At 37.2% G+C, this 12,836-nt stretch overlaps 1 protein-coding gene across 1 annotated transcript in view; it reads right to left on the reverse strand.

Moving 5' to 3' along the window:
• LOC120534490 (NACHT, LRR and PYD domains-containing protein 12-like) overlaps positions 1–11,250 on the reverse strand; it is a 146,654-nt gene extending 135,404 nt beyond the window's left edge. Inside the window, exons 1-2 of the mRNA XM_039762089.1 lie at positions 11,165–11,250; positions 1,111–1,291 (exon numbers count right to left, since the gene is read on the reverse strand). Coding sequence (XP_039618023.1) covers positions 1,111–1,201 — 91 coding nt within the window. The 5' untranslated portion in view covers positions 1,202–1,291; positions 11,165–11,250. The remainder of the gene's footprint in view (positions 1–1,110; positions 1,292–11,164) is intronic.
• Positions 11,251–12,836: the final 1,586 nt, after the last annotated feature.

The raw sequence follows: 12,836 nt of genomic DNA on the forward strand, positions 1-12,836 counted from the left end.
CATTTCTTTGACTACCTCCAAATCAGAAACTTTGTTAAAGAAAACCTGACTGACTTTCCTCACCTACCAACAACTTCTACTCCAGAAAAAAAAATATTGATCAGTCTTGAGGACTCAGACAGAATTTCTGTAACATATAAAAACATTTTAAAGTCCCTCTCTTTCAAAGATCCCAGAGTACATTGGGAAAAGGATCTCTCAGTCATCATCTCAGAAAAATAGTGGAAGGCTGCAATGCACAGATTTCACGCTTGCTCCATATGTGCAAAGCATGCAGTTATTCAACTTAAAATCATCTATCAAGTACATCTGTCTTGTTTAAAACTGTCCAAAATGTTTCCAGGACAAGATCTAACCTGAAAAAATTGCAATCCAGTTCCAGCCTCACTGGGCTACGTGTTTTGGGCCAAATTAACAACATTTTGGACCAACATCTTTAAATGCTTTTCATACAGCCTTGGTGTCACAATCCCACCTAACCCATTAACAGCTGTGTTAGGTGGGCTCACAGAGGGGCTTAACGTGGAGAAGGAGAAACAAACTGTAATGGCCTTTACTTCACTATTAACACGTAGACTTATCATGCTCAAATGGAAGAATCCCAACTTACCTCTTTTCAGTCATTGGGTAACCGATGTTATATACTACTTGAAAATGGAAAAAATGAAATACTCACTTGAAGGATCTGTGCAGAACTTTTTTTAAAACCTGGCAGTATCTTATTAATAATATTTTTAGAATAAGCATTTAAATTGAGGAAGTGGATACTCTACCCCTTTTTATCCTATTTATTTGCTTACTTATCTTTTCTACTATTAAAGTTTCACTATGTTGGCCTAGCTCTCCTTCTCATGTGTGGGGTTGACTTAATTTGATCCTTGTTTTTTTATAACATTTAACTTGCTTGTATAGAATGTTATTTGATTTTAATTAATTCAATCAAATGTCAAAAAATGTGAAACAAGAGCTTCCATAAAGCTGTTTACTGATCCATATATTTATAGGCTGTTTTTGTTAGGTTATTAACATAACTAAATATTAATAAACCCATTTCCCAGTTTTATTACCCCCTTTCTTAATGATTGAATGATGTCTTTGAATTTTTCTCACCAGTCAGGGCAGCAACTTCTTCTTCTTGTCGTCTTCTTTTAAAGTATGCCTGTCCAGCCTTCTCTTTGGACTTAGAGCTGAATTGACCCATTTGAAGATTCCAAGATGGCTGGATTTATGATCAGAGTGGCAAATGGTGTCCTTTTCACCAAATTGCAGATGACTTTTAGATGGTCAAAGACTGTGGAAATAAGACAGAGATGACATTGATATAGACAGTTCACTTAAGGAGCTGGGTGGGTGGTCAGTGACTAAACACACATCTAGACTCAGATATCTATGTATTTTCATATAAAGTCCTGAAAGGAGACAGGCAAGTTAAGAATTTCTACATTTAAGCACAAGAACAGTCAGTAGTCAGTTTGGATAATATGGTAGCAACTCACATTGAGTCAAGGACTCAATAATCTTTTAAAAGTACAATGATAGGGATAAGTGACTTGGAAATGGTGTCTAGAACAAATAAGGATGTACCACTCAAGATTATTTACTGGACATGTAAACCTGTGACAGGTGCTGGGCAGTGTTAGTAAGTGAATGTTTTGACACCTTAGTAATAAAGAGTGGGTGTTGAAAAGGTGGAGAAGTGAAAAGACCAGGAAATGATAGAATCAATGAGCAGGAAAATCAGTTAAAACAGGCCAGGACAAGAAAACAGGAATCTAAAACAATCTTTAAGAATGAATCTAATAGAGGGCATGCACACCCTTGGAATATGTTCTTTTAGTATTAGTATTTAGCCTTACTGACCAGCTTGTATTTTTAATTTTGGCTTACACTCCCTAAAATAATCAGGTTAAGGAAGCTCTTAAAAGAAAATGATGTAGTGGGGTCCCAAGTGATCTTCATACACTTCAGAGGAGTTATAGGCATTTTCTTAGGCACAGGCGGCAGACAATGTCTTCTCTTCTATAAAAATAAGATGATGTCAAAAATGACTGAGTGAATTGTGCTATTTTATACCTTAAAAACTGTCCCTTTGTTTAAAATTGACCAATCACATAAGAGCACCTGCTTCCATTCAGACATTCCCTAATAGCACTTATTAACAATTAGCTAACCATTTCTGCTGACCAGTTTGTAATTAGGAGGAGCATTTTTCATTAACTGTATTGACCATCAGCTTTTATTCACAATTTACAGAAAATACACCCATTAGGCCTCCTTGTTTTAGTCATCTGCTTCACTGTCCATTAATCCCAGTTAACCTTAGCAGTACACTTTCTTCTAACCATCTGCCCTTTACCTCGAAGCAAGATTTATCTGAATACCCACTTTTTTTCTGGAATTGGGAACCAACCATGGACCATGAACTGAAATGATTACCATTGGAAATTAATTAACTAAAAAAAAAATTCTTAAATGAATGGCGTGGAAGGGAACTATTTAATCCTCTGCTTCCTGTGTTTCACCCAGTTTTGCAACCATCTACACACCACACCCATGAACTCCCACTTCTTTCAGTTTAATGCCCAAACTCTCCTGTGGGACTACTTCTGAAGTCTTCTGAAAAATAAATAATGTTATATGCACTTCCCTGGTTATATCAGCTCTGCATTTGACACCATATCCCATCAGATACTTTTGAAACGACTAGCTAGTTTTGGAGTCTGCGGCCTTGTCCTCCAGTGGTTTTCTTCCTACCTCACTGATAGGATGCAATTTGTTCAAATAAAGGGCTTTAAATCTGAGAATGCAGTCCTTACTCAGGGAGTTCCGCAGGGTTCTGTTTTAGGGCCACTTCTTTTTTCTCATTCATATCTTCCCAATAGATAAAATCTTTCAGCACCATAGTATTAAATTTCATTGTTACGCTGATGACACACAACTATATCTATCCACTAAATACACTTCTGTTTTCCCTCCAGATACTCTTAAGGAATGTCTCCAAGACATAAAGTCATGGATGACTCTCAATTTTCTCCAACTAAACAGCAATAAAACTGAGGTGCTCCTCATTGGTTCTAAATCCACACTTGCTAAGGTTAACCAGTCTTCTATTTTAATTAACAGTATTAACACAAACATCTGAACCCAGGTGAAGAGCCTGGGTGCTATTCTTGACAGTACTCTCTCTTTTTCTTTCCATATTATTAACATTTCTCAGAATGCCTTCTTCCATCTCTGAAACATTTCTAGACTTCGTCCTGTTCTAACACAACACAGTACTGAAGTATTGGTTAATGCCCGAGTCACCTCACATATAGATTATTGTAATGCTATTCTATCTGGCATCCCACAAAAATGTATCCATCTCTTATATTTTATTCAAAATTCTGCTGCCAGGATAATAACCTGCTGTTCTAAATCCACTGAACATATCACACGTATTCTCTCTCAACTTCACTGGCTCCCTGTTCACTACAGAATACAATACTAAATACCGCTCTGGACATTTAAAGCTCTCCACAACCTCACTGATCTCCTACAGACTTGTACTCCTCTCACTCATTCAGATCCTCATCTGCAGCTTAACTTTCTGTACCGCACATCAGACTCAGTGCTATGGGAGCTCGAGCGTCTCTCTTTGTGCTCCTCAACCCGGGAATTCTCTTCCCTCTCATATATGTCAGCTCGATTCAAAAACACATTTTAAAACTGTCTTCAGAACTTTTCTTTTCAAACTGGCATACCAATTGTGAATTTTGCACTGATACTACTAGTTATCTTTGTTTGTTTGCTAATTATTGCTTTTTGATTTATCATTCTCTTTGTTTTTATTTTATTAATGTTGTTTAATTTCATTGAAGGGTGTCCTTGAGTGCTAAGATGTAGGTGCCTTTTAAATAAAATGTATTATTATTATTATTATTATTATTATTATTATTATTATTATTATTATTATTATTATTATTATTATTATTATATGCTTTTGTTGTTTCCTCATAAACTTCCAGCATATGAGTGAAACCTGAGCCCTTGCTAACTGTTCACTAAGACGCCTGTACTTGCTATGTGCCACTCAATCTTCTCCTTAATAATTTCTTTCTTTAATTTACCTGTGATGCACATTAAGCTCACTGGCCTGTAGTTTCTTGGGTCTTCCGGATCTCAAAAAAATGTGTCAATATCAAATGTCAGCATCTGCACTACCAAAGCTCCTTAAGCACTTGAGGATAAATGCTAAGCAGTGCTTCTCTCTCTGTAATTTTCAAGTCACTCAGTCCCTTCTTAGTAGTCCCTTTTATCTCTGAGAATTTATCTACTTCTTCACATGTGAAAAGAAAGTTTAGAAAAATGCAAGTTTGGAGCATCTGCTATTTCACTGTCTGTATTGTTTAATTCTTATTCTGATGCACTTCATCTCCTCCTTGTTTATGTTTTTACTTTTAAAATCATGAAAGAATCCCTTTGGGTCATTTTGCATTTTACCTGCAATTATTCTCAGCAGCTCACTTTTATCCTTCCTAATATCATTTTCAATCATTGCTCTCATATCGCACAAAGTTAGCACAAGGCTTAGTCTAGCATGTCTCATTCAACCATTTTTCCTTTGCAGTTTCTTGTTATCTCTGTATTTACCCACATTTGTTTTCTTTTAAATTTCTCACTACTTCTAAGTTTTCAGATGAACTTCTTATGCGTTATATGTAAAACTGTTTTAGACGTGTTCCATTGTTTCTTGACTGTCCCCACATTTTAAACCTTTTCCTAGTTGATCCCTTTCAGACTTTGCTGTAACTGCTTAAAATTTACTGTATTAAGTTTTTTGAATATGTACTCTGCCAAAACACCGTCAACTGTATTATATTCTGGTCTCTAAACTGTAATGGTCCAATGATATCTACCCCTAATAGTCTAATTATGCTGGAGAATAGACAGTTTATTTTTTTAAGGAATCAGAAGATAAAACATAACCCAGAGTCAATCAAAAATCAAAAATTGATCCTATTCTTCAAATCTAAAACTGTAAACAGTATTGCAAGTATCTACATAACCAGAATTTGCCACAAATCATGCAGCAAATGAACAGATCAGTTTGGTTTTTAGTCAAATCTGCAATAACCCAGAAATCCTTAGGATTGACCTTTAGGCAGTGGCGTCAGTGGCATAACACGTCTCATTACCTGAGCTAATTGCCACAGAGACCAGCCTAGAAGATCACAGCACCTATTTGAAAACAAATGGAGTCTGTAAAGACATGAGAGAACATTAATGTCCTGAAGAAAGAATCCAAAAAATGTTTAAGAGCAAGAACTAATTCTGCATGCATGAGCGCCCTATTAGCACAGACGGGGTAATGGAAGTTATATGAAATGTTTCTTGAAAATGATGCTAGAGGGAGTACATCAACTCAATAGAATTTCTTCAAATCCTAATGTATTCTTTCCATTTGACAATTTCGTTTGTGATAATAACTAAAGATGAATTTACCCTAAATATCTACAGTAGCTCAAAAACCCCTTCAGAAATAACTTGTGGACACTTGTCTGAAAGAATAGTCCTAGAATAACAGGTAATTAAAAAAAAAATGAGACAACTCTCTCTTGGTGAAAAAGAGAGTACAGGCAGGGTGGAATGGGTGGAGAAGAGTGTCAGGAGTAATTTGTGACAGACGGGTATCAGCAAGAGTGAAAGGGAAAGTCTACAGGACGGTAATGACACCAGCTATGTTATATAGGCTGGAGACGGTGGCACTGACCAGAAAGCAGGAGACAGAACTGGAAGTGGCAGAGTTAAAGATGTTAAGATTTGCATTGGGTGTGATGAGAATGGACAGGATTAGAATTGAGGAGATTAGAGGGTCAGCTCAAGTTGGACGGTTGGGAGATAAAGTCAGAGAGGCGAGATTGTGTTGGTTTGGACATGTGCAGAGGAGAAATGCTGGGTATATTGGGAGAAGAATGCTAAGGATAGAGCTGCCAGGGAAGAGAAAAAGAGGAAGGCCTAAGAGAAGGTTTATGGATGTGGTGAGAGAGGACATGCAGGTGATGGGTGTAACAGAACAAGATGCAGAGATCAGAAAGATATGGAAGATGATGATCCGCTGTGGTGATCCCTAATGGGAGCAGCCAAAAGAAGAAGAAGAAGAAGAAGCCTGGGAGTGGGTGGCTTGGGATCCTTTCTATGCTATGTCCATTTTGACAAAAAAAACAAAATTACAATTTGTGGAGAGAGATTTATGCCCATTTCTTAAGGTAGGAAGTATTTATCTACTCTCTATATATAAGATCCTAAGCCTAAAAGTGCAATGATTTTGTGCAACAATTTTATGTCACTCTTTATGTCACTCTTTAAATCTGGCTTATTTTACAACCTACATACATATGTTTGGTATCATTCTTTTCCAATTTTATCTAACTTTAATGTGATGTTGTTAGAGTTCCAGATTCATATTCCATTTTTAAATAATAAACTAAAATATTAAGAATTTCATGGTTTTTAATATCAAGAAGGTTGTGGTTTTATTATTATTATTATTAATTTATTTTAATAATTTAATTCAACAAATTACATTATTTTTGATCGAGTAAACTTTCTTTCACTGGAACAAACTACTAAAAAAAAACATCTATTCATAACACCAATGTTTGCATTTAGGTGATTTAGCTAGCTGAAGGTCGAGTTATGATGACCCATTGCATACCACTTTAGTTTTTACGTGATTTTTCCTGTTATTTAAATGATTCATTTTTTTAACAAAAACTGAATTATCTATAGGAATGCCAGTTAAAACAAATGGATCATTTATTTAGTTTCTTATAAGTACTCATCGAGCACAGTGGACCTCAGTTTAATTGGAATACTCCAATCGGTAAGAGAGTAAATATTTTGTTCTCGTTTCATGATTTTTACTCTGTTAAATAATAATTCATTTTTCTTTTACATATTTATAGAATTTTGTGATTTTGGCTGCAAGTTGGGTGGCCTACCAGGCCACAACTGGGGTTTGGGTGCCAAAGGCACCAGGGGGGGATTGTCACCCCTAGTTTTTATATTGAATGACATCAGGAAATGTTGTTAAGTGTATTGTTAATCACCGCATTAAAGATATGATCCAAAACAGCAAGTGAAAGTACCAAAGAAACCCAATGAATAAAAGAAAGAAATTAAAATAAATGATTTCAAATGAATGATCAAGTCAAAGCAGTGCCAAAGAGCAGTGTGCTCATTTTAAAATCTTCAAAGACCCCACAAAAGGTGTATAGCTTATCAGTCTAACACACAAACCTTGACTAACAAAAACATGTCTTCAAAAATCAAAGTATTTGTTACAAAAAGAATCCAAGTGACAGAGATTTGCAAATGGATAAAATAAGAATCATCAAAGGCCAAGCGTGAGTGAGAAAATATTATCATGCTTGGAAACTACAACTAAAATTCTTAAAAATGCTTTACATTATTTACCTTAAGGTTCAGACAAGAAGCATCTGCAGATCATTATCTTCAAATTCAGAGGGACCCATAGCATTAGTGTCAGGACTATAGGTCCATTTAGTTTCTTATTTAATTTTTAAGGATCTCTGTAATTATCTGTCTAAGATGATTAACCAATATTAACCAAGACTGGTTCAAGTTTAATAGTACAATAAACATGGAATGAAAAGAGAGCTTGTATGGTTTTGCTCAGGCAGTGTTTATCAATGTGTCCTTCATGTAAAAGATGTCTTTTTTTGAGTAAAATTTGTCTACTTCCCATTTCAAATTGGGGGTTTCTCTGTATTGGTAAAAAAAAAAAAAAACTATTGACAGGGTGTTAGAAATTGGTAAAATGTTGAGATTTTACTGTCAAAAGGATCTAATATTACAAATAGAGGGGAGAAGAGTGCAGTTTGAGAACTATGAGTCAAATCTCAAACTGCAGTTCATTTATTTGACAGCCAAACAGTGAACTGGCCTGTTCTGACCCAGTTTAGCATCAGCTTTGCAAGATGAATTTCCAGGCTATTTATTCATTCAGAAGGGGCCTGAGTTGCCTTGAAAGCTTGCATATTGTAATCTTTTTAGTCAGCCAATAAAAGATGTTATTTTGCTATAATTCTCACTACAGGCTATTTAGAGTAACCCAACAGTAAGACCCTCAGGCAGAGCAACTGACTTAAAGCCTTCTTGAGGCTAACACAAATGAAAGCTCTGAATCATCAACATTAAACCATGTAGCTAAGTGTACCTGTGATATGAAGTAAAAAGAAACTAAGAGAGCAATAAGAGAGAAAGAATGAAAAAAAAAAACACAAATTGCCTGCCTTGAAATGCATGAACGAAAATATGGTGCAGGATCTCTGAAAACCAGTCTGTGTTAATTTGAAATCACATGATCTGTGAGAATGAACTCAAATAAAAACAGAAAAGCTGGATTTACTGGAAAGACTATTATTTTTAAATGAACACTGCATCTCAAGTAACAACCAAGGATTTCTCATGTACTCTATTTATTGCAAGCCACGTCATCAATCTGCCAAAAAGATGAGCAGCTTCTAAGTGTTTAACAAAGAAAACCCAGAGCAGGTATGTTCAGGAAGGGTTTAATTAATACATATGGATGACACATGAGTTCTGACTTTTCAATCTGTCCCGGAAAAGTGGAAAGCAAATCAAACAACAGCATGAACGGTCAGGTCCTTCAGGCACCACTCTAGTCTGCGAATGAGCAAAATGAGGACCAGTTTGACCAAATTGTGAATGGGTTACAACCACACAGTGTCCTAAGACTTCAAACATTAACTCTCCAGCATTCAGGTCTCCAGTTTGGATCCAAAACAGTAACTTCAGCACATACGAGGTGTGGCAGAAAAGTAATGAGACTGATTTTTATTTACCAAAGTTTTTATTTTTTCAAACATCAATGGTATCCCCTTCAAAGTAGTTCCTTGGGTAGCTACACACTGATGGAGACGTTGTTCCCACTGTTGGTAGCAGCGCTGGAAGTCTTCAACCGCTATGGTCTTCAGCATGTCCGTTACACTCTTTTGGATGTTTTCTAAAGTCCTGAAATGACGTCCTTTGAGGACATTTTTCAGTTTAGGAAAAAGGAGAAAGTCACACGGACTGAGGTCAGGTGAATAAGGGGGCTGGGAAACCACAGGAATGCCTTTTGAAGTCAAAAATTCTGTTATGGAGAGGGCAGTTTTTCGGCACCATTTTGGACAGACCTTTCGCATGTGCAAATGTTCAGTCAAAATCTGATGAACGGTAAATCTGTTCAAATTTAATTGTTCACTCAACATTCTTAATGTTAAACGATGGTCTGATCTCACAAGAGTGTTCACACGTTCGATGTTTTCATTGGTTTTCGAAGTTGAAGTCCTCCCTGAACGGTGTTCATCTTCAACGTGTTTTCTGCCTTCCAAAAATGATTTGTGCCAGTGAAAACTTGAGCTCGGGATAAAGAATGTTCCCCATAGGCCTGTTTTAACTTTTCAAACATCACACTTGCCGTTTAATGGCACAACGTTGCTCCAAATTCGCTGTTCCATTTTGCGTGACGCACAACCAAAAACACAACTTCGCTAATAGCAGTCACAAAAATCACGTAGTTAACAGAAGGAGCTGAAACTCGCACTGAGCTATGGGAGGTACTGATACACGTGCTCTATCAAGGACAACAGCGCAGCATTGCCAGATCGCTTGCAGTGTTGCCAGTCTCATTAGTTTTCTGCCACACCTCATATAATCTCATCTATCCATGGCAAAATTAAGAGGTTCATAATTTGTGATTCCAGCATTTACAATTTAAAAATTCCTAATTCAGCCATGATCTCAGATGGAGCTGTACACAAACAATAAACATTCCCTTCTTGATCTGTCTTAAAGAATGCAATACACTAAATAGCTAAAAATTACTAACTGATGAAAATTCATCCCACTTTGCAGGCCCTGACCTGAACTTCTGCTGGTAAACATGCCCAGCGTCTTCTCTAAGGATGTTTTTTTAACTGTTTTGTTCACTTTTTATTACAGCTACATAATATAAGCAAGCAACACTGTTTTCTTCTTTTACTTGCTGTCAGCCATGCAGATGCTCTTCTCCACTTATCCCTGTCCACAGCCTCCTCTTCCCTCAGAGCAAAAATCTTCAAACATCTTGCACTCAAATCTCTCTACCCAAGCATTTTCCACCCTCTCAATTTCCTTTCTTCTACAAACAATATTTTTGAAATCATCTTGGCCTCTTGCCAACATACAAGGTGAGACCCAAAAGTTTTTAGACAACTGTTACAAAACACAGATAACATCTTATACGGACATAATTGATTTGTATTCTTCAAAATACATTCCTCCTTGATCAGTACACTTGTTTGTGCTTTCCTTCAACTTCTTCTTGCCCTCCAGGCAAATATTTCTTCCTCATGCTTGACCACAGAGCAGAAACAAGAATGCATTGCTTATTGCCAGGATCTTCTTATAATGGGACAAGATGAACAATTTTGGGAAAATATCATTACTGGTGAAGAAACATGGTGTTTAGCCTACGATCCGCCACCAAACAACAGGCATTATCAAACAGTGAAAAAATGCAGTGTGCAGTAACAAGGGAACTTAACAACATTTCAAAAGTTGCTTTCCTGGAGGGCATTAAGAAGTACAGTAACTATTACAAGTACTTCTAGCCTATTTTAAGCCCCTTTCACTTCTTTTACTATTCCTTACCTGATTGTCTGCTGGTCTCCATGATGTCCTATGCAGGCATGAACTGAGAACAAGACATCATTCAATATACTACTGCCAGTACTCTTTGAGAATAATAAAATTCTACTCCGGGGCTGCACAGCCATATTTTAGTGCTGTGCTTAATCTCACATTTCAGTCTCTGCCTTATATCCTTGTTAAACAAATAATTGTACAGCACTTTTGAGGTGAAAATTCATGACTGGCTATTTTTATATAAAACAGTGTGTCACATACAATGTCAGTTCACATGCGGCAGCACTAACACAACCTATTATATTCAGCCCAAAGCTTCTTTACTTTAAGTTTCCTTATATCCCCTGCAGCACAAACCTCATCCACAAGCCCCACAAGTACATGTGTGTGATCCTCACTGCCACAAACCTTCACTGCCTACAAACCCTCAAACAAATTTAATAAAAAATAATTGAAAAACACGACTTACAGCAGTGAAGCACCAGCAGGCACCTTGACTCCAGCAGCCGTTGTCAAGACTGCACTAGCAATGTCAGCTTTCTGGCTGCTTTTCTACATTCCAACAAATCCCTGAAAGCAGGAAGTGCTGTGTTGTTTTTGCTTCTCAGGGCTCCACTTTACCATCCAAGTGCTCCTCTTTTACATATACTACTACAATTGGAATACTGACATTCATTTGTTTCTGTGGATTAGGGACATGCACAAATGGGTGTCTGCAATGGCTCAAGCACTTCCCTCTTTACTCTCACTTGTCCATTTTTGTCCATTAGGACCTAATTAATTACTTCTGGGCACACGTGTACATGCTTCCTTTTCATTATAAGAAACCAAAAATAAAATTGTAAAAATCAGTGATAAGCAACTTGCCTTATAAAGCTGCAGTTCAGATCAATAATCTCATCTGCACCTCTTTAGTCATCTGCTTTTGATGCTTTCTCACACAATTGCACAATATTACTTAAACCTGATCCATCTAATCCCCTGACGACCGATCATTGATACTCCTGTTCTTGATGTTTGTTTCTCAATCTTCCATTCAATTAATTATTTCAGAAATTTCTCAATGATAAATTAATTGGTCTATTTCTATTTTCTTGAATAAGATCCATCATCTGGAGTGTGCATGTTAGATAGATAGTTAGGTCTTTATTGTCATTGTCACCTTTACAAAGGAACAACGAAATTGAAGGTGCAGTTAACTCAGTGTGAGGCATAAGAATTAAAAAGACAAGAAGAGAGAAATTAATAACAAACCGAATAGTAATAAAAGTACTTTACAAAATATACAAATTGCACTTGTTATATATACAAATTACACTTGTCATGTATACAAATTGCACTGGTTGACTTAAGGTCTATATTACACATTGAGAGAATGATATGGAGCAGCTTTATTCTGAGTTCAGGGCCATTATTGCTTTTGGATAAAAGCTGTTTTTATTGCAGTTTGTCCTGGTTTTCATTGCTCTGTATCTTTTGCCTAATGGCAAAAGCTGGAAGAGGCAATGACCGGGATGTGATGAATCCGGTGAAATGTCTATTGCTTTTTTGCAGGTGTAGATTTGTTCCAAAGTGGTGAGGGTTCAGCCAATTGTTCTCTCCGGTGTCCTGACAACCATGTGGAACGCTTTCCTTTCTGAGGAAGTGCAGCTGCCGCACCACACACACAGTCCGTACGTGAGCACACTCTCGATGGAACAGTGATAAAAGGCAAGGAGCAGATTTTTGGGGAGATGGTTCTTTCTGAGGATTCTGAGAAAATTCAGTCTCTGCTGCACCTTCTTCAGCAGCACCTTGGTGTTGGCGCTCCAGGTCAGGTCATTCTTCAACTCAATACCCAGAAACCTGAACACCAGGACCCTCTCCAACACAGGCCCCACCAATGATGAGTGGCTGGATGTCAGTTTGTTTATTCTAAAGTCAATAACAAGCTCCTCTGTTTTGTGGTGTTGAGGAGCAGGTTATTGACTCTGCACCACTCCGACAGCCACTCCACCTCATCCCTTATGCCAGCTCACCCTTTTTGCCCGAAATGAGTTCGACCACCATCATGTCATCTGCAAACTTTATGATCTTGTTGCTATGGTGAGTGGGGACACAGTCATATGTGTAGAGGGTGTAGAGGAGCGGGCTGAGCACAC

Source organism: Polypterus senegalus, chromosome 8, assembly GCF_016835505.1.
Source record: "Polypterus senegalus isolate Bchr_013 chromosome 8, ASM1683550v1, whole genome shotgun sequence".
Taxonomy (NCBI): Eukaryota; Metazoa; Chordata; class Cladistia; order Polypteriformes; family Polypteridae; genus Polypterus; species Polypterus senegalus.